The sequence below is a fragment of the Eleutherodactylus coqui genome, chromosome 1, assembly GCF_035609145.1.
Source record: "Eleutherodactylus coqui strain aEleCoq1 chromosome 1, aEleCoq1.hap1, whole genome shotgun sequence".
Classification (NCBI taxonomy): domain Eukaryota; kingdom Metazoa; phylum Chordata; class Amphibia; order Anura; family Eleutherodactylidae; genus Eleutherodactylus; species Eleutherodactylus coqui.
The window spans coordinates 162,282,715-162,309,996 of record NC_089837.1 but is presented as its reverse complement, the minus strand read 5'-3'; the positions used below and the strand labels follow the sequence as shown (position 1 = coordinate 162,309,996).

The 27,282-nt window shown below is 41.5% G+C and overlaps 1 protein-coding gene across 1 annotated transcript in view; it reads right to left on the bottom strand.

Moving 5' to 3' along the window:
• Positions 1 to 24,171, bottom strand: part of NMUR1 (neuromedin U receptor 1) — a 51,533-nt gene extending 27,362 nt beyond the window's left edge. The window contains exons 1-3 of the mRNA XM_066602741.1: positions 24,069 to 24,171; positions 5,840 to 5,971; positions 4,205 to 5,140 (exon numbers count right to left, since the gene is read on the bottom strand). Coding sequence (XP_066458838.1) covers positions 4,205 to 5,117 — 913 coding nt within the window. The 5' untranslated portion in view covers positions 5,118 to 5,140; positions 5,840 to 5,971; positions 24,069 to 24,171. The remainder of the gene's footprint in view (positions 1 to 4,204; positions 5,141 to 5,839; positions 5,972 to 24,068) is intronic.
• Between the last annotated feature and the right edge of the window lie 3,111 nt (positions 24,172 to 27,282).

Sequence of the window (27,282 nt, the reverse complement as noted above, 5' to 3'; positions counted from 1 at the left end):
TGGGCTCCGGGGGCAGGCGGTGAGCTCCGGGGGCAGGCGGTGAGCTCCGGGGGCAGGCGGTGAGCTCCGGGGGCAGGCGGTGGGCTCCGGCAGCACGGCGGCGGGCTCGGGGCAGGCGGTGGGATCCGGGGGCAGGCGGTGAGCTCCGGGGGCAGGCGGTGGGCTCCGGCAGCACGGCGGCGGGCTCGGGGGCAGGCGGTGGGCTCCGGGGGCAGGCGGTGGGCTCCGGGGACAGGCGACTTACATGGGCGGCTTCTCGGCTGGGCTTCTCGTCTCCGCTCGGCTGGGCTGCTGAACTTTCTGCACCTTTCTGCTCCAGCGCGCTCCCGAGAGGTTACAGCTCGTCTGCGCATGCGCAGAAGAGCTGTAGCGTCTAACACACTGAAGCGGCTCGCGCTGAGCAGAAGACCGGACTGCGCAAGCGCGTCTAAAAAAGCAAGCTGCCAGCGAATTTAGACGGAACCATGGAGACGAGGACGCTAGCAACGGAGCAGGTAAGTGGAATAACTTCTGTATGGCTCATATTTAATGCACGATGTACATTACAAAGTGCATTAATATGGCCATACGGAAGTGTATAACCCCACTTGGTTTCGCGAGACCACCCCTTTAAACCTTCCATCATTACTGTTCTGGATATCTCACATTCAAAACCATCCCATGGCTCCTGCTTTTTTGCCAGATTGAAATGGGGTATAAATACTATATACTGATACTCCATGTTGATTTTGAAAATACCGTAGGATATTTATAGAGTATATATAGTAGGATACAGTAGGACATTATGCATACCAACCCCAAAAACCTTAGCTTTGGTTCCAATCCATAGGATAGGAGTTTTGACTCTTATCTTATGCATGGGAGCCAAAACTAAGGCAGAGAGTCTTGTTTTTGGAACTAGTAGCCGTCACATAATGTAATACTTTTTCATTGTATGGGAGGCTAGTAGCGAGGTTTACAAACTCGAATTATGTTTTTTGTAAACTGGTCCATTTTCATAGTAGCCTTTTTTTTTTTTAAAAATGTGAAATAAAATTCACATCATTACAGTTCAATATGGGAACACATAATAGTTTCTCTAAAACCTTGCACTGTTAAAATATACACATGACAGTGGCCCAGGTAATATAAAAAATTTTTTTTTTTTAAATTGCTCCAAATCCATAGCTAATTTTAAATATAAGTACAGGGGTCAATCCCTTACGCTCTCTAATAATTTGACTGAATGGATTAGGCATCCCTAAATCGCAATTGTCTTACTAAAATCAGAAAGTGCTATTTTTTTAGGCAAAACAAGGACAATCTTTTTTATGGCTTTCGGTTCCTTAAAATAGAAGATGTTTACAATGCATATCAAGCATGTTATTGAGAAGACACTTGATGACAGAAGTAAGGCACCAATGGTTACACTCAGGATATAACTTCAGGCATCATAAATTCTGTTATCTGTTTGAATTCCGTTCTGTATATTACTGAAAGAATATAACATGATATGGCTCATTTTAAGGTTATTGATGATCCCCAGCCGTGGCCTACAAGCACAATTTAGAAAATGTATTGTTATAGCTACAGAATACACCTTGACTATTTAATGATATTTTCCATTAGAATGAATCAAGTGCACGTATTAGGCTGGGAGTGCAACAATCTTTTTTGGTGTGAGGGACGCATTGTCAGGCGTTAGGGTTAAGGGGGGCAAACTGGGCAATTGCCCAGCTCTCCCACCTTCAGGAGAGCCCTCCAGGTTTCCAGCTTACCGGGTTTCCTCAGAACAGCCTCACGTTCACACACCGGCTGCAGAGTCTTGTGCACGTCACTATAGATCTTCTTTTGCCAGCTGTCAAATGTTGGGGAAAGAGGAGGGCATTTCTCAGCTGAAGTGAATCCTCCCAACTACTACCAACTACTACTATGGGCATACAGATCTGCATCTACTCTAAGGACCCAAACTGCAATGTCCCATGTGCTGCCCAGCTGTGGAGCTTCTCTTTAGTGTACAAAAATAGCACAACATAAAAAACTGTATACATTTGGAATTGCCGGAATCATGGTGACCTACAGAATATCACATTATTTATTTTGCATGCTTAAGGCTGTAAAAATAAAATCCAAAAAACAATAAATAAATTGTGAACTTTCTTTTTTTTCCCAATCCTCCTAAAAAAAATTAATAAAAAAGTTATACAATACATTATATGTACCCCAAAAAGATGCAATTAAATAATACAACTATACAACTTGTCCCACAAAAACAACCTCTCAAATGGAAAAATTAAAAGGTTGTGGCTCTACGAATGCGACAATGAAAAAACTCGGAAATTTAGTTGGTCATTAAGGTGCATCACTAAGGGGTTTAAAGCACATGTGCTAATTATAGGGAAAAAGCTATATACCCATAAGTACCAAGTAGAAATATTACCCTGGGTAACTGCTAGATAATCATCAATTGTTTACAAAGAGTTTAAGAGGGGCCTAGATGTCTTTCTTGAGCATTACTATATTATATCTTATAGTCACTGATTACTTCAGAAGGGTCGGTGATACAGGGATTATTCTAATTGCCAAATTGGAGTCAGGTAAGAAATTTATTTTCCCTTAAGTGGGGAAAATTGGCTTCTACCTCATTGTAGTTGTTTACCTTCCTCTGGATCAACTCTGGGGAGGGGGGGATAAGCTGAACTGGATGGACATATGTCTTTTTTTTAATATACTATGTTACTATGACTATATCTTCCTATGGTGTTAGTCCTGTACTTACCTACCATTTTCTACACCTGATACTACACTTCATCACCCGATTTGCCTTTTCCAGCACCACATACCTTCCTGTCTCATCCCTCTGAATGAGCCCAGTTCTTTTACCCCCCAGCTTGCTTCCAGCACTATAAAAAGTAGAGTAAAGTATACGTAGAATGGTTTACCACAGGCCATAGATTATATCTAGATTTAAACTATAAAATAGTGTTCTAGTTTGATCCCATACTGTAATTAAATTTTTGTAGCAGAGTTAGGTTTTTAATTTATTCAATAAAACACTGGAAAGTAATATCAACTGAAATAATTACTAATTAGGTTTTAATGACAAAAATAAGAAATATATTTTATGGTTTTATGTTAAGAAAGATCTTATCTCACTAATTAAATTTCTGATGCTTTATTGTGACTTCATATTCTATTATAACTGCTTCCCGAGTAGTGAAAATGTCTAATCACTTTTATGTTAACATTTGATAAAGAAAATAATCAATATCAATAATCAGTATGGCTTTGAAAAAAGCGATTGCTTATGTGTAATGAACTTTGACACATGTTCCTGTAAAACTGTTCTTGCTGTTTATGCTGTGGCTAAGATTTACATGTTCTGGTTTCTTGATAAGGTGCAGGATGGTGCAGGCATGTTCTAACTATCTCACATAATATTCTCTTGGGAATTATTGTATGTTTATTGTATGCTCAAAAGTTCTTGTAGGAAATTTATTTTGTATGGATATTGAGACTTCTCAGGAAATCCTCTTAAGTATTTTGCACAGTGGGGCCCCAGTTAAATCCTTGCTTTGTCTGCAGGGGTCTCCATGCTGACCGTACTTTCAATCTCTTGTCTCTTATTTACTTTTCCTTTGTAACTATATTCTAAATAAACTCTAGTCTTTCACTGTGAGACCGGTTTAATGATCCATCTTCTTTATCAACTGAGGTTGACTATAAACACGTTCACAATAATCAGTCTAATTGACACATGTATTATATGTGTATGTGCCTTTGTCTCCAGAAATAGTATATGTTCTCTCAAATACTCAATCACCACAGGGAACTAAGACTTAATGAAGTATGTATACTTTGTTCCTGTACGTTTGCTGAGAAGACCACTAATACTGAGTTAAACCACTTAAACCTAACCACTCATACTGACTTAAACTATTCCGTACTTAGTTTCTGCAACATCGGTTGTGCAGAAAATGGCATCTACTCCAAATAAACTGCTGTGTTATTCTCAGAGAATAGCCTAGCTTTAAACACATAAAAGTCTATTCGTAGATTCAAGATAAATATAAAGATTGATATATATGTTTATCAGCAGCTACATTTGGATACGTATTTTACTATATCACTCAAGTGGAGGCACATAAATGATTTCGAAAGTTTTGTATTATGTCTATTTTTGTACCACAAGAAAATTCAAGAAGAAAAAATTGACATAACTTACATAGCATCTTAGTCACTTGCCTTCTTCGGCTTTTCTCTTGTTGAAGTCTTACACTTTGGTAGCTGTCACCATCTCCACCAGACTTAGCTTCTAAAACTTGTAGCATCTTCTCCTTTTTAAGCTGAAGGCCGATTAGCAGGTATAAAATACTAATTGTACCCATTGGTAAGAAGAAAAAGAATATGGTTGTGATCTGAATAATGAGGTTGTAAATCCATCTGGCTTTCACCAAAGTGCACATAGTAGAGCCAGGTACTACTCCAAAACCAGGAACATTCAGGTCATAGATTCCAATTAGGCTGGTGTTAGGAATAGAGCACAATATAGACAAAACCCAAACAGTAATGATGACTTTCTTAGCATGGTTCCGGGTTACTACGTACTTGGCCCGAAGAGGATGGACCACTGCAATGTATCTCTCCACGCTCAGTGCAGTTACATTTAAAATAGAGGCAAAGCACACTGTCTCAAATAATAGAGTTTTAAATGAGCATCCACTGCTTCCAAAAAGAAATGGGTAATTACTCCAGAGCTCGTATAGCTCAAGAGGCATACCCAACAAGAGCACAAGCAAATCAGAAATCGCAAGACTAAATAGGTAATAATTTGTAGGAGTCCTCATGATCTTGTGTTTGATAATCACAATGCAAGTTAAAGTATTCCCCACAGCACCAACTGCAAAGATAAGAAGGTATATCACACAAATTGGGATAAAGTAGCTGGATCGACGGGGTCCCAGGTACTTTAAAAGAAGTCCATCTGCTGTCAAGTTACAATCATCAGGGTTTATATCACAAAGTGCCATGCTGCGGTTTATTGAACTTTGATTTGAAGTTTCAACTTGGTCAAGACTACGAGGAATATTCTTGTGATGCTGTGGTAGTCCCAGGGTTGTATGGTTGCTTAAAGTCATTTCTCAATGTAATATGGTCAAACCTATGAAAAAATAAATAGTTTTATGATGTACCGTATATTTACCTACTTTGTTCAATTATTAACAATGGCGATAAATAAAAATTAAAAACAGTGCCATGATACCAAAAAGATTGATAGATAGATATTAGATAGATAGTGCAGCATCTATCTTTCTGTAGTTGTTAGCAATACTTCTACAGTCTTTTCATTGAGGCTTTTAGGCCAGATGTCTTTAGCAACCAGTCTATATTAGATTACTGAAAAAGACTGTAGTAGGTGGTTAAAAGTAATAACAAAAGTATCAAGAATGCAGACCATACTTCATAAGTAATTAAATAATGATTATCAATATAATGGTCTGTGACGAACTGTTATCTTTGGCTGCATTCACAGTGCACTTAGAACTCCATTCAAGGGTTTCATCTCAGAACTCCATTGTGATGGCTGAAACCAACACCCAGATAGAACCATGGAGGGAACCATAGGCTGCTAATAGTAAAATGAGGACCAATGTTGCAAGTAGCTTCTTGATCAGACAGAATTGCATAGTTGACTACGCATTTCTTTTTGCCCGCAGTTTTAGACTTCATTTTACGAATAGCAGCCTATGCTTCTATCCATGGTTCCATCTAAATGCTATTGTTTGGATGGAAGCTTTGAACGGGGTTCTAAGCACAATGTGAATGTAGCCTTATTTTGGGAGAAAAAGAATCCACTCACTTCTGCTTAAATCTTGTAGAATACTTGTCTTCAGGATTTACTTTCTGATGTGTATAATAAGGTACAATCCTACTGTTCTTCTGAAGTCCTGTTAAATGGTGGCTCAGAGCATGGCAACTCATATAAAGTGGTCTAGAAAGAAAGAAAGTACAGTATCGCAAATATGAAACAACAGAACATATAACTAGTTAGTACGGGCCTCATTAATACACAGACATTTTTTGACATTTTTCACTAGGTATTTGAGTTAACTATGGCTTCTTAATGCAATTTGTAGTTCCATGTTATAATAATAATTACCTTTATTTATATAGCAGCTAAAGAACGAATTTTTATTAATGAATATCTGAAAGCAGGGATGTAGGCACGCATCCATGGACAAACCAACACAAACAAAAGGGTGATTGTTGACGACAACAACCCCAGATTACTATGTAATGATCAAGCCTATATTTTCTGATTAGTGAAGTGGGATTAATAATGACTCTTCAGTCTAATAGTTATTGGAAGGTTCAGCCATGGTGCCAATAGGGTCTACGAGTATTGCCCAATTGACTATTAAAACTTAGGGCTCGGTCACACAGGCATTTTGACAGGCGTTTTTCCGCACATAAAAAAGATCGCACTAGATAGAACCAATGCTTTTCAATGTGAGCGGTCACATGTGCGAATTTTACATGCAAAAAAATGCCTGTGAGGAAATTTATAGGACACTGGTTTGCAGAACGCATGTAATTGCGTTAAACCGGTGTTTTGTGTATAGCATCCAGGGGTTTCACCTTGCGCTCAATTGGGCTGGCGGCAGCAGCGCCAACCCCATTGAGAACATATAGTGAAGATCACGATCCTCTGGCACAGCTGTCACAGAGAAGTGCGACGTTCTCCCATTGAATTCAATGGAGCCGGTAATACAGCATGGTCCCTGTCCTGGGCAGGAAATGGGACGCTGCAGTTTGGGGCATTAGAGTGGATGCACATCAGTATGCCCATAGCAGTAGTTGATAGAAAAGTGCCTGGTAGGATTCACTTCAGCTGAGAGATGCCCTCCTTCCACAACATTTGACATCTGGCAAGGGAAAATCTATGTGTCGTTTGCAAGACCTGTGGGCGGTATGTAAACCTGAGGCTGTCGTGAGGAAACTCGGTGAGCTGGATACCCTGGGGGCCCTGGGCAATTGCCCAGTTTGTGTCCCCGACGCCCCCCCTCCCCCCCCCCCAACGCCGATCCTGCTTAACTAAATGGGCTAGAATGTAGAGACTGTTACTGAAGCTTAATATTTTTATACCACTAATCATTTCATATTTACCAGATATATCTAAAGCAATTGGCTAGCAGAACATTTTCATACACCGAGGCTTCATATTAGCACATAGAAAAAAGTGGTATCTCAATATTATTTTTTCACATTCTCTAATTCCTATTTGTAAACCATTTATGCACAGTAGATCTTGGTTGTAGAAAATAAATGCTAAGAGGTACTGTAGCAAGAAATATTCTTCATAATTTGTTTTGTATGGAAAATCTGGATTTCTTCCTCAACATAAGTTTATCAGACGATATGTCATTGCTTCTAGAGCTCTGTTATTAGCTGCAACTCCTATAACTTCCCATCAACCAAGCGGAACTGTTGCTGTAAGCACAGACCAAAGCGCGGGACCAAGCACCGAAGCGCAACACAGCGGGAGCGAGAGAGGTGAGTATATCACCATTTGTTGTTACTACATGGGAAGGAGTTGTACTGAGCTCTTACAACTCGGACAGCCCTTTAAGCATACTTGTCTTTTGCAAAGGTGTTGAAATTCTGTATATATTTGTGTTAGTTTGTTTCCCACTCAAAAACAATGTTTCACATTTTTTTCTTTTGACGTAAAACAGCAAATGTATGTTATTTTTCAATGGATAGAGATCTAACAATTCATAGCAACTTCATAAATATTGATTTCTCTCTAAGCCTGATATTGCCGTAGGGTCAGTTCCATAAATATAGATTTCCACTAAGCCTTCTATCTCTTACGGGATATCACTGACTCTCACACAAAATACATTTGTTAGTCTAGATACTGATGACCTTTCTCTGTTAACCGATAGATTTCTTAAACAAAGGGCTGCACTGGATTTGAACTACTATGTGCTCACATTACATATTTAATAGTTTTTCAATAAGATCTTTCCTATTATGAGTGATGGGCTCACAGTGAAGCTGTTTTTCATTGACATTTTTAGATTTATGAAAATGTTGAATTTCTTGAATTTGAATTGCTCATCCTTGGTGATAATATGGCAATGGTACTTTGGGAAAAGTTAGTCATAAATTCCTCTCCCAACTAGGCAAAAATGATATCCAGCATAATTTAATTAATTAGGGAATCCAGAAGACTATATATCCTACACCATTGTATAGGATCAATTGTAAGCAGGTTTACCAGGCTGATGGTACTATTAACCCTTTCCAATCCACTGTCTGATGTCTTCCTAAATTCTGATTAAAGCTTGTACGGCTCCAATGTCAGAAGATATCCGACAGGGTATTCTTACCGTCTATTGCCAGCCACTCTGCTGTCGGAGCCTCTCTGGCGCACACACACTGGCTTTAGCCAGCAGTTGGCACCATTGTATAACAGCAAAAACAGAAAGCCTTTTAGGAAACCCTGAATCCAAAATTGGATTGGAAAGGGTTAAGTTGGAGCCGCTGGAAATAATGAGTGCTGGTATTTCTTCGATGCAGTATTTGCTTGCTGGTGAGGACCCTGTAGAAATAGAAACCCTTCACTAACAGAGGCACTGCAGGTGCCCAGAAAACGTACATGTATGTTGTCACTCCTATGATATATGCAACCCAGTTTATATGATAACCACTCCGCCATTTTGGAAACAAACATGTCATATCTTTCCTCCTACGAGTTGCTGAGTGCTGCAGCTGCCTCCTTATCCCTCCTTCTTATTATGCTAGACTTTCTGCCTGGCTGTGTCCCCGATGGGTTTTTTTTGTAAGCCGGTTATGTAAACCCCCATTTTAAGTTCATGTTTAATATGTTTTTTTTAAAAACTTTTGTGTAATTTACAGATAAACAGAAGACAAGGAACAACATATGGCAGGTCTCACAGGACCGCAATAATGACTTATAGATTGGGAAAACAAGATATTGTACCAAATAATACGATAGCTTCTGCTATATATCTTTGCTGTACTCTGATATAAATTGCATATGTATAATAAAACAATGTGGCGCCAGGCCCACAGACCTGGCAATTTCTTATACTCTGAAAATTGTATTATTTTGTAACACCTGGGATCGCTAGGAAGAGATAAAAAAAAAATCTCAGCAAAAACGATGAAAGGCTACTTCATCCTGATTTGATATGTGTAAGAATAACCATTATAGAAGTAGCGCTATGCTGAATTGAGATAGTGACGGTTCTGCTTGTGACACACTCTGCTGCTTTATTACATGGCAATAGATTGGTTATTCTCAGATAAAAGTGAATAAAAACAATATGAGAAACTGATAGAGAGACTAATACAGAAGAGCACGCATCCCTCTTGTTTTGAACTGGGTCGTATATTCAGGAGTCAATATTAAAGCCTAATAAGGCATAATATATGACCATCTGTGTGTATTTGTGTTTTCACGTCACTTTTTTAGATTTTAGTATGCATAACTGAATAAAGGTTAAGTTTTAAGTGCTTTCCAGTTATCCCTATTAGTATTGAAGGACTTTTCTGCCACGGTGACAATTTTATAACACCTGCAGCCATATAGAACAGAAAAACTAAACATTTTTGAGGGTAAACAAAAGTAGAATTAGTAACCCCTGGGGAAAAAGAGAGAAAGAAAAGGGGAAAAAAAGGAGGGGGGGGGGGGGGGTATTTCACAGAAAAGAAGGGAAACCCTCTAGTAGCGATAAGCATACAGCTGACTGAAACCTCGTTATGGTTCTTCAAGATAAGGGCTCCGATCCAGAGCCTCCTCATGAACCCTTCAAGACCCATCTCTCTACCATCCTGTTATATTTTGGAACCCGGGTGAGTCATGGAATGCATTCCATAGTACCCAGGCACGTCCATTTGAATATGCCGCCTCAGAGCCCTCGTCAACCAACTCCTCCATATACATTGATTGATTCAGCTCCTGGATAAATTCCAGGATCGCGGGGGTGACACTACTCGGCTGATGGTGGGGGATTACAGCCCTGGCTGCAGTGAGGAAATGGCGTAACAAACCTTGTTTAATCCTGGTGTAAGGGCCCGGAATGACAGCAGTGCCAGCTGTGGGGTGACCTCCACCGTGCCACGGGATGCCTCCCCATGCAGCTCGAAGACCTTTTCCCAGAAAGGTTGAATGAGTGGACATTCCCACCAGATATGTAGCATGGTACCAAGCTGGGACACGCATCTCCAACATACATTGGAAACAGAGGAAAATATGCGGTGAATCAGGTCTGGGCATCTGTACCACCTAGAGAGGAGCTTAAAATTTTTCTCCTGTGCCACACAGGCCAAGGGTAGTTTGTGCGTAAACATGAAAGCTCTCTCCCAATCAGAGTCCTGCAGCGCCAAGGCCAACTCCTTCTCCCAACCCCTGATGTATTGTGGAAGACCCTGTGTGAGCTTCCCCAAAATGATTCCGTAGATCTTAGACCAGAGAGGAGTCTCACGAAAATAACTCTTCAATGGTTTCAGGGGGGTTCTGGAGGAAGCACAACCCCAACCAGGCCCTCCAGAATAAAGACAACTAGAGATATTCCATCCACATCAGTTTTTGATCTGGTCGAGATGCCTATAGCTCATTAAATGATGGAAGACCCCCAGAACACGCAATCTGGCAGCACCACATATCCTCTTCCTCCCGCCAGCATAGGAAGCTCTGTCTCTCCTGCCCTGGAGGGAACATGGGGTTGTGAAAAAGGGGGGTCAAGGCTTCCCTACGAATCGCGATGTCCCCTCTGGTGGTCAGCCTGTTCCACAAGTCTAGGCAGTTCAAGGTCAATGGGGTATGGGGTATAGTTGATGACCTATCCTCAACGGGGATCCACGGCAATAGGCAAAAGTAGGGCCAAATCAAAGCTGGTTCCAAACCCACCCACTGTTTCAAGGCTGTATGATAGTGCCAGTCCACTAACCTAGTGAAAACTGCGGCTGAATAGTAAATTGTGAGGTCCGGGAGGCCTACTCCACCCCCTTGGATTTCATGTGTGACATGGTCCAGTAACTAATACGGCTATTTCACCCCCCTTCCCTACACACACACACACACACACACACACACACACACACACATAAATCTGCAAAACACATGTTGAATGTGTTGAAAAAAGTGTGTGGGCAGCCTAATTGGCAGGGTCTGGAAAAGGTCTAAAAATTTGGGGGTCACATCCATTTTTAAGACATTGACTCACCTGAACTAGCTCAGCTGTTTAACAGCATAGCCATTTAGCTCACATGTCACCTTTTCTAGCAGAGGAACATAGTTACGATGATATAGAGGGGAAACATCTGCTGCTATATGCACCCCAAGATATTGGATGGAGGTTGAACACCATTTAAAATGAAATTGATCTGCTAGGTGAGCTACCTCGCCAGGTAAGACAGAGATATTCATGAAATCTGCTTTATTTAAATTAACCCCTTAACGACCAGCCCATAGTGTTTTTACGTCCTCCCGAAGTGGGCTTTATTCTCTGAGGACGTAAAAACATGTGTCCTGCAGAGAATAAAGCCTCTCGGGCTCTGGACGTCACAGCTCCATGCTGTCGGTGTCCGCAGGTAGCCGACAGCATGGAGCTGTCATCCCTGGCTATCCGCCCCCCCCCCCCCGCCGGCATTGCGATCGGCGCTATACAATGGATAGCGCCGATCGCAAAAAAGTAAATAAAACTGCAAAAAAAGTGACATATTCAGCTGCTCTGATGGATCGGGTCCATCGGAGCAGCTGAAATTACTCACCGAGGTCCGCCGCACGACTCCCCGCTATCCCGATGCTCCGGGCGCCGTAGCCGTCCTTCTGCGCATGCGCGCCAGGCGGCATTACGTCAGCCGCATGCGCAGAAGGCCCGGCGGCACGGGAGACTTAAAATCTCCTGGCTCCCGGCTCCTGTAGGTAGCCGGGAGGCAGGAGATGTCAGCGGGGACCGCGGTGAGTGGTCCCCTGTACCGTGATCGTCGTTATCCAATGGATAACGACGATCGCGGAAAAGTGAAAAAAAGTGTAAAAAAAGAAAAGTTTCACCTCCCCTCATGGATTGGATCCATGAGGGGAGGTGAAAATACTCACCTCAGGTCCGCCGATGTCCTCCGGGCGGTGTCGGGACCCCCCGCTGGCTTCTGTGATGTGCCGATGTGGCGCGCATGCGCAGAAGTCCGGCAAGCCCGGCAAATTCAAAATCTCCCTGCACCCGGCTGTCACAGTTAGCCGAGTGCAGGGAGATATGACTGGGGACCGCTGTATGTGGTTTCCAGTCATATGATCACCATTATCCTACAGATAACGGTGATCATATAAAGTTAAAAAGTAAAAAAAAAAAAAAAAAAGTTACAAGTTAAAAAAAAGTTTAAAAAGTTAAAGTTTCATCTCCCCTTACGGATCGTATCCGTAAGGGGGGATGAAATTACGTACCCAAGGTCCCGGATTTGTTCCCTGATGGGATGTTCATCCACGGACCTTACCCCAGCTTTAGCACATGCACCCGTCAGCATCTTGGCGGACGCATGCGCAAAATTGAAAGATTGCCCAAGAAATGTTAAATCTCCCTGCTGCTGGCTACCAAAGGTAGCCAAGAGCCTGGAGATGTCACGGGGAGCCGCGGTATGCGGTTACTGGTCACGTGATCGCCGTTATCCAATGCATAATGGCGATCACGTAAAAGTTCTTTTAAAAGTGGCAGTTTCATCTCCCCTCACCGATGCGATCGGTGGGGGGAGATGAAACATCTTCTCGGAGGCTTCCGCATTTGAATCCAGATGCGATTATCCTCCATGGACCCTTCCGGCTTCTGCGCATGCACCTGCCGGCAAAATGCCGGACACATTCGCAGGAGCCCAGGAAATTTTAAAACTCCTTGCTCTCAGCGACCAACGGTCACTGAGTGCTTGGAGCAGTGACCGGTGGCCTCGCTGAGCGGTCCCCGGTCACGTGATAAAGTAGCGATCTAACATTAGGCCGGTCATGCATGACCGGAGAGGAATTACGGGTTCTGCATGCGCTTGATCAGCGGTAATCCACGGATCAATCACATGCATTGGATCACACAATTCCCCCCAATTAGCGGGTCGGAATTACGGAATCCACTCGCAGAAACAGAACACGGCATGCTATATTTTACCACGGATATCCGCGACCTAAAGCCCATTGTGCTCTATGACAGTGGATATACTCGCAGCCCATGTGCAAATACATTGTGTATGAGCTGCGGGTACCCGGGTCATCTCTAAGCGACGGCGCGGGAAATGCAAACAAAAAAAAAAGTACTGCGCATGACCGCCTGTGTGAATAGGCAGTTATGCGCAGTACATTACGAGGCCGTATGCAGGGTCACAGCCGGGCTCACAGCTGGAATCCGCAGCGGGCCTCCACAAGCGGATTCCACCTACGGCCGTGTGAGCCCGGCGTTATTCAGACCGCTACCTGTAATACGTAATTTACAAGAAGCCCCGGGAATGCTCGCCTTCATGCAGTTCCAGGAGCAGCTTGTTGAGCGCCTTCTCCGTGAGACCGCCGCACCGCAGCAAGATTACAAAGCCTCACAGAGGGCCACTTACACCCCATCCCCACCGCTGAGGTCACGAAATACCCCCCAAAATACATGAGAGGAGGAGGGATACCCGGTTTTCTTGCCCCATGTGCCCAATCCAACCAGCCTCCGTAATTACCCCTGTCTTCGGACATAAAACGCAGTTTATATTATTACCTTTATCTAATATTTAGGGAATGCCAAAAAATGGGGATGGCGGGGGTGGGGTGGGGGGGGGGGATTATTTTTAGGAAGTCAAATTTTTTTCCGTGTAAGTGGGCAATGGGGCCTGGAATTTATTCAGTTCTGCCCTGAAATCCAGCAGGCATTCCCTCCATTATGGGACTAGCCATGTGTCCTGTAAGTAGATTGGGGCCACAAGGGGTATGTTTCTGAACACGGGACAAACAGGGGGATCCATTTTAGGGTGAATGTCTTCATTCCTATGTACACTGTACAAAAAAAACAGTTTTTAAATTGACAAAATTGCCAAAAAAATGAAAATCGTAATTTTTTTCCTTTTGCTTTGCTTAGATTCATTTAAATACTGTGGGGTCTAAATACGCAGTACACCACTAGATGAATTTGTTGAGGGGTCTAGTTTTCAAAATTGGGTCATTTGTGGAGGTTCTCTATCATTTTGGCCGCTCAATGGCTCTACAAGTGGGCAATGGGGACTGGAATTTATTCCGTTGTACCTTGAAATGCAACGGGTGCTCCTTCCATTATAGGCCTAGCTATGTTTCCTTTAAGTAGATTAGGGCCACAAGGGGTATGTTTCTGAACACGGGACAAATGGGGGGATCCATTTTAGGGTGAATGTCTTCATTCCTATGTACACTGTACAAAAAAACCTGTTTTTAAATTGACAAAATTGCCAAAAAAATGAAAATCATAATTTTTTCCTTCTGCTTGGCTTAGATTCATTCAAAAACTGTGAAGTCAAAAAAGTCATCGTACCCCTAGATAAATTTGTTAAGGGGTCTACTTTTCAAAATGGGGTCACTTGTGGGGGTTCTCCATCGTTTTGGTCACTCAATGGCTCTACAAGTGGGCAATGGGGACTAAATCTCCTTCAAGCAAAATTTCTGTTCCGAAAACCACCGGTTGCTCCTTTCATTTTGGGCCCCATTGTGCATACAGACGTAATACTAGGGCCACAATGGGTATGTTTCTGAGCACGGGACAAACAGAGGTATCCATTTAGGGGTGCCAGTCTTCATTCATATATGTGCGGTACAAAAAAAACTGCTTTTGAAATGACAGAATTACCCAAAAAATGAAAATCGTAATTTTTTTCCTTCGGCTTGGCTTAGATTCATTCAAAAACTGTGAAGTCAAAAAAGTCATCGTACCCCTAGATAAATTTGTTAAGGGGTCTACTTTTCAAAATGGGGTCACTTGTGGGCGTTCTCCATCGTTTTGGTCACTCAATGGCTCTACAAGTGTGCAAAAGGGCCTAAATCTCCTTCAAGCAAAATTTCTGTTCCGAAAGCCACCGGTTGCTCCTTTTTTTCCCAATGTGCGCCAAAAATAAAGTAAACGGATGGAAATATATATCTTAACAAAAATTTCTATATTATATTTGCACATATTTGAGATATTGCAGTTGGAAATGTGAAAAAATGATGATTTTTTCAAAATTGTCCCAATTTTGGCGCTTTTAATAAATAAAAACAAATTCTATCGGTCTTTTTTTCCGCCTAGATAAAGTACAACATGTGGCGAAAAAACAATGTCAGAATCGCTTGGAGATGCAAAACCTTTCAGGTGTTTTTCCATGCAAAAAGTGACACGTGTCAGATTTGCAAAATATGGCCTGGTCATTAAGGTGCAAACAGGCTTGGTCACTAAGGGGTTAGATCATATAAGAAAAGGAACCAAAGTAGAAATAAATTAAATTGATAAATGCATATAAATTAACCTGCTCCCCAAAAAAGACCACCCTACCAATTATTTTTGCAGTGCATTTGAGACCCTAATTACCTTAAAATAGATATGTAATATATCACAATTTACAGAAGACAATGAGAAACAAATAAAATGTCTAGTTTAAGATAACTCTATATGATTACCAGTAAAATTAACTGGAATGTTAAAAGAGGATATTCTTTACCGTTTTCCCAAAGAATTAAAAAAAAAGTAAAAATTATGGAAATAAAAATGCTTAAAAAAACTAAATTATTCAAAAAGAACTAAAAGAACACTGTAAGATCACGTTGATAGTCCAACATGTAATAAAGATAAACAGCTATACTGTGAATAAGCCTGAAGTCCAAAAATACCCCCGAGCCGCACTAGTGCCGCTGGAGAACAAAATATTATTAACTATACTTTTATTAAGGGTCCATTTACACGGGCAAGAAAATCGTGCGAGTTTTGTGTGTTGCGAGACGTACAAAGCTCGCATGAAAATACAATCCATTATTTTTAATGCGAATCTCGCATGAGAATAGAAGATGCAAATGTGCGGTCTCCTGCACAGAACACCGAGAGAATGTGCTCAAAAGATGCTCCTGGCATTAATTAAGAGCAAGAGCACGTGTTCTGCATTCTGAACATGCTCAAAATGTGAAAATGAATATGCCCATGTGTGGTGCAAGGCTACTTTTCCATGGCCCACCCTGCATGTTCCATGGATTGATGCTATGGTGATAATGAGTGAGTCTTTAGGCATAGCGTACAGTTATATAATGCATATATATCAGAGCAGAGTTGATTTGACAACAAACTGCCCCACATCAGGCTAAGATGTATAGCTATTAGATTCATACTTGCTCTTACATCACATCACACCCTACATTAAGAAGCATGTGGAGTATTGTTGCTAGGTTTTTGACAGCACTTCAAGTTTTAAAAACCAAAGATGCTATCAATATTGACCCATTATTTCCAACTATTAGAGTTACCCTCAAATTATTACTGCGACTGAAAATTCTGTAACATGTTTGTCACACTTTAAATCACCTTCTTGTAAGGAATTGCAACAACTGAGAATTGAAGTAGAAGGAAATGATTTGCACTTGTGGAATAGAGCCACAGAATTCCCAACTCTGCAATTACTGTTTATTGAACTAGGAATTGTAACAGCGTAATCATGACTTGAGCATCAGCTTGCACCATTCATTTACAACTTGATCTCAAGGGCTTATCTTACCCATGCTCAATCCATTGTGCTTTTCTTATGGGATTCAACATGAGCTGCTGGCACAGAAAACTCCGGGATCTGCAATGCAAATACATATCCACTGTTCCACATCATCCCGATTATGGCCTCTATGACCTACCAATGCACAATCTTTTTGGGAGATGTAGAGGACAGTGTTATACTTTGGGGTTCCTTTAAATTTTCATATATTTGTATGAATTTCTTCCTTTATGTCTATCTAATCTTTACAAAGCTGCTAATTTTATGATGTGGTTATCTATTATTCCAAGAAAAGTCTTTGCTTGGATTGACTGTCATTTCAAGTAAAATGAATAGCAATAGAAGTATTTCACTGGCTTATACTGTGCATATCTGTTTCCCTCTAATGTACACCGTTCCCTTACTTCTTAATGCACACTGCTATCACCCTGCTTCCTGTACTGATACATAACCTAGTATCTCTCCTGTTAACAAAGTACACAGAAAAGTCTCCAATGAAGTCATTCTCCTTTGTGTAACAGGAAGGTTACAGGAGTGTTCTTAGTAAGTCATGCAGTTATTATTCCATCGTTTTCTTCCGTCTGTTATTTACAACTATACTTTATGTGGGAAATTAGATGATAGCACATTCTAACCAATTCACACCCATTCCAACCATCTCAAGGTCATGGGTTTGTGCTGCCAAAATATGGGCATTTTTGTATGGCTTGTCTTGAGCGTATCAGATACAAATCCCTCTCCTTTTTCATCCATTCCTAAAAGTAGAAGGTCAAATTAAGTTGCTACTTAATAGCAAGGCACAGTACCAGAGGGTGTGCACAGGAGTGTAGTCAAGGCACAAGCCAGATGTTAGATCATGGAGAACAGGTTCAGCATTGTCAATCAGGTTATTGACTGGGCAGGCAGTGGACAAAAGCATAGTCAAGCCGGGGTCAGAAGCAGGAACATATCCAGGTATAGCCCAATGAACTTCACTAGTTCCTTGAGTAAGATGAAAATGGCCACAGTATTCAGACACCCCACACAGAGCAAGATGCCTGATACATCCATGGAAGACAGACCATTGGCATGGGAAGTATTTTTAGGTGTGCACTGGCCCTGTAAGAAACTGGATGAGTGCATGCGCTTGCCTTCCGGCCCTCTCTCAGTCCCACAATAGATGTTTGAAGCCAGGCACCTGGAGGGGTGAGTCCAGGTTGCAGCTGCCCAATATAAAATGAGCCCAACCTCTATGTTTCCCTTTTCAATGCTAATTGTCAGGATTCAACAATGCTCTCATTTATGGACATTTATGGCTATATCAGGTAATCCATGACATAATCAGCACCAGCAATAAGTATTGCTATGAATCCACATTACTTCTGTAAATACCCCCCTTACTTGTAATATCTAGCATCAAGATTATTTCTTCATACAGATCATTAGGTAATTCATGACACTACTTGGAGCAACTACTAGTCATCATACAAATGACCCAAAGAGAGTTAAAGAAAATGAGATAATATAGTATAGTAGGCCCTTAAGGTGACCCATAGTCTAATTCCTGCCAGAGGGTCTTTCCCATGCCTCCAACAGGAAGATGTAGCTGCTCATGACTCCAGGGAAGGATTGGGAAACCAAAGTGGCCCTGGAAAAAAATTGCAAAATGGCCTTATGTTTTAGATGGGCCCAAACCAGCAGCAAGTGAGCTGAATACAAGAAAGCGAGTCTCACCAAATCACCAGCCGCGGCTGTGTAAGTAGTAGGGGAGAAGCCTATGAGGTGCGCATGGCTTGCTGATGCAAATTTTCTATAAAGCACAGAACAATTAATTTTGTAAAATTAAAAAAAGAAAATGCAACACACAGTATCAGGGCAATCATCATGAGCTGTATAATCACCTCCATATTGTCACTAAACAAAACCAACTATACCAAGACCAATATTACCAATAATAATACTTTATAATGGCCAATTAATGCCTCCACACTATGATCACATATTGCCATCACATAGTTATGGAATTATATCACCACACTGCTAATGAATAAAGACCAATATTACCAATAATAATACTATATGAGATAATACTCCCAGACCATGACCACATAGTACTACCATACTGTTGCAAAAAAAAAATTGTACAAGGATGAATATTACCCCCATTCCTGTGACCAGATAGTGGTAGCTACCAGCTCTACACATGTGCTCTGCAGACCATATAGGTGATTACAGTACCGTTTGCCTTTTCTTCTGCATCCAGCCCAGACCGTCATGATGATTTCTCCTGGTCACAACTTGTTTCTGCACGATTAGACACAAAGACATCTTTGGTTCCTTGCAGAACCCTCCCTACATTATACACATCTCTATGCAATCCACTCTTTATAGTGTCCCAGATATTAATAATGCCACCTGTGGTGCCCCACACAAAACAGTATCCCTGTTTTGGTGCTCACAGGCCTCACACAGTAAGAGAATGATGATGGTATAAGATACATGAGGCAGCAGTTACAGTGCTCCTTCCTCTATTCATATATCTGGTATTGTTTTGCCATCATGTAAAGCACACACATATAGCTGGATATTATATATAAAATATGTGTGAATAATGTACTGTAGCCTTTGCCTGGGATCTATATACTGGGGCGGGGGAGGGGCTGGTCTAGGATCTATATACAGGGAGGGACTAGTCTTGTGTCTGTATAGAGGGAAAGCTGGTCTAGTGTTCGTATACAGGGGGAGACTGGTCTGGCTGTGCTGTGTCTACTCAGGATATACAACAAGTGACATAGGCTAGTACAGGTGTATTCATGTAACTACTTCTCATTAAAAACCTTGGTTCACAGTTCCACATAAATATGGTTTTCATTCTTTTAGTAAATAAGAGGGTGGGGTATGCATTAGGAATTTATTTCTGAAAAAACTGGCAGTGCACCATGTTGCACGTGCCGCATTATTAACCCTTTCCAATCTACTGTCTGACGTCTGAAGACATTCTGATTAAAGGCTGTACAGCTCCGATGTCAAAAGACGTCTGGCAGGGTATTCTTACTGTATATTACTGGCCGCTCTGTTGTTGGGGGCCTCTCCAGCATGTCCCATACCACAGTACTGGCTTTAGCCAGCAGATGGCGCCATTGTATAATGGCAGAAAGAGAAAGCCCCCTAGGAAACCCTGAATCCAAAATTAGATTGCAAAGGGTTAAACTTCCCTAAAGTCAATTTTCAAAAGTTGGCAAGTATGAATAATGTATAAGTAGGTGGTATGTGTTACTATAATATCCACATGAATGCCAGAACCTATAAAAAAAATTCCCAGAGCATCTCACTGGATATACCGGCTTGCCTTCCTTCTTTAGTACCATCTTTTTTCCAGGTATGAAATGAACAGGAACCTGGGCATCTACAGGACGTAAAAGAAAATGTGATCCATGAGTCAAGGCTAACTTCTTCTATTGCCATATGGTGTGGTTTTGATGTGTACATGCCTATTATACCTAAGTGCTTTTGGCGATGGGCAGAGGTCTGTTACATAGAGCCATATACAGCAAGCTGGGATGCACTGTGTGTTCTGACACCTTTCTATCACAGCCAGCATTAATATTTTCAGCTAGTTTTGCTACTAGATTCTATGAGACTGGACCAGATAGGTAACTTTCACTTCTTACACACATCAATGAGCCATGGGCACCCATGACCCTGTCAGCAGTTCTCCTTCGTTGAACCACTTTTGCCAGGTACTATGCACTGCATTCTAAGAACACCCCCAAGACCTGCTGTTTTGGAGGTGCTCTGACCCAGTCATCTAGTTATCACAATTTGGCCCTTGGCAAAATCATGTTAAAAAACTGCGCACGTTAAAAAACTGCATACTTCTGCCAAATGAAAGAGGTTAATTAGTTCTGTATATTTCATTTGAAAGTTCTTCACTTTCTTATAAAGTACTTTGTTGTCAAAGCTGTGAAATAAATAATGACATAAAACTCTCACAGGTTCAGATGCCTATAATTCTGTCATGCCTTGCAAGATGAGGTCAGCACAACCTTAAAAAGCTTCATATTTCGTAATAATGCCTGAATATCCCAATGGGGAAATGATCTTAACTCACACAAACCAAAGATTGGCAATTAGTCCTTACACTTGTTCTCTTAAGGCACTTACACTGTGCATTTTATGCAGCAGTCAAATGCTCATTCGGCCGAGAGCTATTCATTCTGACTGCACCATAAACATGGAGTGTGCATGCTTATTTTAATGGAGAGAATTGAACAATCCGCCGCCAGACATTTCTGGCAGCAGCTTATTTCCCATTGGAACAAAGATTTGAGAAATTTGTAATACAGCATTACGATCTCTTTCCACCTATGAAAGATCAACATCTGTGATCAGGAGAGAATTGGGAGGTCCCAAACATATAAGATTGATCGTGCAGAAATTAGCGACATTCGCTGACTTTTATCACAAGTATATGGCCAGCATTAAAGGGCCTTTGAGCTCCATAAACTATGTTATATAGCTCAAAGGTGAGGGAACGGGGAGTCTGGAGCTGTGTTTCATACTCACTGGGTGCCCTGTTCCAGCACTGTATCCCTGCAATGTTGGTATAATCACACAACATGATTCTACACATGGCTCTGTTAGAGCGCCCTCCCATAGAGATAAATGAAAGAGCACGTGCAGAGAGCCATCTGAAAAGAATCATGCTTGCGTGTGTCAACCTAATGGGGACACAATACTGGAATGGGGCATTGGTGAGAATCCACACACTCTCAATTCCCTCAACTCTGAGTCATGTAACATAGTTTATGGAGCTCAAAGGTGATGATAGGTTCCCTTTAAGAACAATCACATCTACGAAATTCTTAGCCATGTATACAGTGGGCCCAATTAATAATACTTATACATGGTTGGAATTGGCATCAATGCTCTAAGGTAAATACTGTCTTCCAACTTTTCCTAGATTAATGAGCTCAAGTCCCATGGAATACTGTGTTAAACTATGTTCGCCAACCAGTTACTTGGGAATTACATGTGTCCCTAGCATTTGGCTACCCAGCTGGTCACAGCTGCAGATAATATAGAGCATCAGTGGCACTGGGAATGTCATAGCATTACCAGCAGCTGATACTAGTGTCAAAACCATATTACTGACAGTTAGCTTTAGAGTAGGAGCCATTACACTGGCTCCTTTCTTTAACAGGCAGCTCTCTAAGTATCTGCTTAAGGGTGCATTCACAAGTTGCGGAAATGTCGTGGATTTTCTTGCAGAATTTTAGCAGTGGATCCGCAGCAAATTTGCAGGTTAGAGTTACAGTACAGTAAATCTAGTTCTCCTCTACATGTGAACTGGATTTGGCTTAATCCCATTCACTTTGATAGTAAACTTTTCAGCTGTGGAAAAACCGCATAGTTTCCGAAACTCGTAAACACACCCTAAAGGGGTATTCCTATCTCAGTTAAATGTGGCTGAGATGGGAATACCAGTGGCCAGGAATAAAAAGATAGATGTACTGGCTATTTTATGCTTTTTCCATAACTTCTATAGGAGTGAATGGGAGTTACAGAAACAGTGAAATGAATGGGAGTTACAAGTTACACTTTTTCCACAACTTTCAAGTGATATACTGTTTTGATTACTACCATACACTTCTATAGGAGTTACCAAGCAGTTCGGCTATTCCTGTCCTCATGGCTACCAGTGGCTAAGTTGGTGAGCTGGGACAGAGTCGGGGGATCCTGATTTTGATGATAGGTGCAGGTCCCAGAGATGGATTTATCATTTATATGCCATAAATGTCTAAAATGGGAAAAACCAATTAATAATCTGTGTGGCTTAACACAACTTTTTATATGTAAAAACAACTCATGACCAATAAAAATTTGTGAACCTTGGGTAAATTAAATAAACCCAGTTCTGAGTGCCTGCAATGAAAGGGGTTTCATATCATGATAAGTAAGGACTCTGGATCCTTCCCAACCAAACCTAGAACATATAGTATGCAGCGCGGCATTGCAGTTCCTTCAGTGGTTTTTATTGCACTGCACCCCTGCTGACCTGGTGCTTCGCAGGTACTGCAATGGAAGAAATTTTCTTGATTCACAGTTCTCTGCACAGCACCTGTCCGGGAGCAGTAGAAGACACGAAGATCGCTGTGCCCCCTCCTAGGGATTGTGGGTTCCCAGTGATCGAAACTGAACCGTTTTGTAAGTGTTGGCATATCCTCGTGTTTACTTACTGTGTTAACATTCATTCTACACAATCTGCTTTTGTAAAGAGCATATTTCTAAATACGTGATGTCTTTGTCTCTCTTTGCAATTAGAAATAGAGACATTTTGTAAACTATCAATATAAAAATGTTCAAATCTTGTCCAGACACTGTGCGTATTGATAACCTATGAGTATTCCTATAATGTAATCAAGTCACAGGATACGCTTTGCGGATTAAATCACTCATTATTGGTTTCAAGAAGCAAAGACAGAGATTTTCCTGGGATGCTTGTAATCCACAATCAGTTTAACTAAAAAGACCCAGGAAGCATTTGCATATATTAATATCGAAGGAGTTCTTAAGTTTACATTGGTGTGTGAATATGTGAAAATGGATATGGCACATCCAAATTTGTATGCGTATAGATAAAGACGACAGATTGAAGATATATAGTAGATTGTGTGCAATTATATATATATATATATATATATATATATATATAAAATTAATTATTTTTTTAGGAAGTTGAGAAGCAATGAATATTTGTGGTGTATGTTACTGGTACATGCTTCATTCTATTGACAGTATGTAGGCATAGGGAAAACTCTATACAGGCGTACAGTATATGTCCCTGTCTCCATTTCTATGTATGCAAACATGAACAGCCTTTTCTTTATCTGTTTGATCTAATGAAATTCTTTTGCCGTAACTATGGACCTCTATTATTCTACATCATCTAAATGATAGTCATCAAGACAGTACAACAACCTGCAGAGGTTTAATGTGCAGCCTTATCTTGACTCCTTGTAGTCTTTTTTTATTAAAGGTCCCTTTCCCTGAATACTAATGTGTAACTGTCCAAGTCCAGAGCTTCTCAATGGTAGTATTACTATTTGCGAGACCCTAATCCATTCACACATTCTTCTTGTGTAAACTTATTTTTCCCTACTACACTCACCTAGAATGACATCTACCTACAGAATTCATCACTACTATAACTAGTATCCAGACAGACTTTAGAATCATTACAAAATATATTTATTTCATTGCAAACTGCACTTCTTGCATTCAAATCATTTAAACTGAAAAAGTGGCTAAAAGCAGAATTCAGCAGTGCTGATTTGTAGAAGAGCTGATACTAACAAATTCAAAGCACTTACCTTATTCTATCGATAGAGACTATTTCTTCAGTTTTTCACATGCTTTAAGCAGTTTGAGGACTGCCATGACATACAGCAGTGGATGAGTGTCTTCACATCCTACACAGACCTGAATGAGCTCTACTCTGCCTTTCACCTTTTATTAAAGCCCCACCAGAGGGCGGTGCTGAGCTTAGAGAACAGCCCAGCACATTCATTCACTTCTCTCCATAGCCAGGCTGCAGCTCTGATGGTCACGTCCATGCTCTTAAATGTTTTCTTATATTATTCATTAATCCCCATGAGGCTGTCCTTTTACAGTGCTTATTAGATGATATATTGTGGGAATTTTATATGTCCTTGAGATGTTTGGACATTATGTACTGTATGCAAGACATTTCACACTGGAGATGGAGGATATAGTATATCAAATTAGAATAGGTTTTAGTGTCATGTATTGCTGTATATTTATAAGCATTGCTGCAATTATTCAAAATAAAAAAAATGCTGAAGCATTTGTGTAATGAAGGACTCATTTGTGGTCATTCTAATGTTGGACTTCTTGTCTTCCCATACATGCATGTTATTTTATGGGCAGGTAAGATTGCACTCACACTGCATTATTCACTACACTGTGCCTCTCTGTGCTGGCATTCCATCTAAATAACCAAAAAATGTGTTCAGGCAGAACCCAGAACCATTAATTAGTAAAACGGAGCTTTGGTCTCTGTTTGACATGGTTTCTACTCGTTTCTGTCATTTTTGGAGAATGACATAGAATAGAAAACGACATAGACATAAAATCTGTAAAGTAGTTTCATTACACATTTCGTCAGGAGCTGTGCACACAGCACTTTGGGAGGAAGTAATGCTCGTTATTCATAAACTGCAGAGTTAGCGTCACCCATTCCTCCCTCTGGATGCTGATTGACAGATTTCTCCCTATTACTCAGTCAATGTTGGGAGGACAGGGCTAACCCCACAGTTCATGAATATTAAAGACTACTTCTTCTTGTCCTTTATGTGTGTGCTGCTACTGATAAAATGTAGATTTTTGAGAAACTACTTTAAAGACATTTTAGGAGACATATTGCTGTAATCAGTATGCTTGTGGCTACTTTATGCTGCCCTGAGAGAAGACAGCAGAAATGTGACAGATTCCTTTTTAGTCAAATAAGCATAGTGTCAGCTGTGTCCATGAGAGCAATTCCAATTGAAGGATGGCTGTGGGAGCAGGACTGTCAGGTGGAAGTACAGTACAACTATCTACTGATTCTCCAGGGTGGGTGAACCTGTGGAGATTCATTTTGGGGGGTATAGTAAGGGAAAAGTGTTTGGGGGTGTTTAGTGTTCATTCAGACTGCCGTGAATTAAATGCAAATCTATTTAGGAAATTCAGGAAAGTTGTAAATGTAGACGTAAAGATGATGCCTTAGGGCTTATTCAGATGGACGTATATCGGTCGGGTTTTCACGTCTGGCTGATATATGCTGCCCCTCTCTGCAAGGAAAGAAGTCTGGGAGCTAGTGCATTGAGCTCCCGCCACCTCTCCGCCCCTCACTACGGTTTGCATTGGAGGGGCAAGGTGGGGGCAGAGATAAGTTATCCCCGTCCCGTCCCTCCATTGCAAACAGTGGCGAGGGGGCGAGAGTTCAATGCGCTAGCTCCCGTCCTGCCTCCTCCCCTTGCAGTGAGGGGCAGCGTGTATCGGCCGAACATAAAATCCCGACAGATATATGTCCATCTGAATAAGCCCTTAAAGGAACAGTAAATCTAGAAATGAATAAGAATAAGGGCTTCTACCCACTAGCGTTTTTTTAACGCTGTGATATCGCTATGTTTTTTAAATGCAAATGTCAATGGGACTTTCTAATGCTAAAATTGCATCGCACAAAAATCACAAGTTTGTGCTTTGCGATTTTTGTGCGGCGCGTTTTAACATTAAAAAAGTCCCATTGACATTTGCATTAAAAAACATAGCGATATCACAGCGTTAAAAAAAACCCTAGTGGTAGAAGCCCTAAATCTGAGAAAACTTGCCCTCAGTGTTTGACAATTTGCAGGATTTTCTGTACACTCTTAAAACAATGTTGCATATAACATAGGTGTTAGTTCCTTCATGATCCCTTTTATTTAAGGATGACAGATGGTTCAGTAAATAGGGCTTCACTATGGAAGCAAGTATTGGCTAATCCAGACCAAGTAAAAGGGAAGAACTCCAGCTGGAGCCAGTTGCCTTATAATCTGAGATAGTTGTGATTTGTGTTACAGCCAGAGACAGGCCTTAACTGTGACTTATGAGAACGATGGGGAATCTTATGGGATGCATTAGTAAGAATCTCTTATATGGGTCTCACAACTGTGACTGGAATACAAATGGGATCATAAGAGAAAAGAGGATTTAGGAGGGAAGTTTTGTGTATTATTTTCACTCATGTTCCTTTGAATAGCGCAAGAGATGATAGATATATAACACCTGGGGCATAACTAGCAAAGAGATAGTCAGAAATTCACAGACTCAGGGCTCTTTCCTACAAGCATAGACATTTTATGTGCACCTGTGACGCCTTAAAAACGCGTGAACAGGTGCACAAATTTAACGTTTGTGCGCCTGTTCAGACAGCACGGGCCCAGCGCATATATGCCAAGGCCGCAGTGCAGTTGCCTCCCCCTCACCAGCTCACCTCCTTGCTCCTTCCCTCTGGCTGTTTGCAATGGGCGTTGGCATGACGGAGCTAAGCACCCGCCCCTTGTCTGCAGCCAGCAATGGGAGTGGGCGGAGCAGGGCGAAGCTTATCTCCATCCCCTCTCATTGCAAACAGATGGAGGGGAGGAGAGAAGGGGGAGGGAATTTAGCAGTCCTGCTGCTAAACTCCCTCCCACCTCGCTTCTCCAGCTGCTGTCATTGGCTCCCATAGGAGTCTGTGCAGCGACCGACGTATTCCGGGCACAAAGATAGTTCCAGGACTATCTTTGCTGCTCGGCGTAAAAGCGCCCGACACTATATTTGCCGACCTGGAGCTTTTACATCGTGGGAAAGCACCTGTGTGATCTGATGCATTAGAATCCAATACATCATAATTGGAGCGTATATCGGCTGGCTGTGAAAACTCACACATACCTTCATAGATTTCCCACAGCCGAGCGAGCTCTGAGCTGAGCATCCCCCACCCCCCCAGGAACTTTTCAATCTTCAGAGCATCCCCCATGGACAGCGACATCTGTGCAGTAGGGA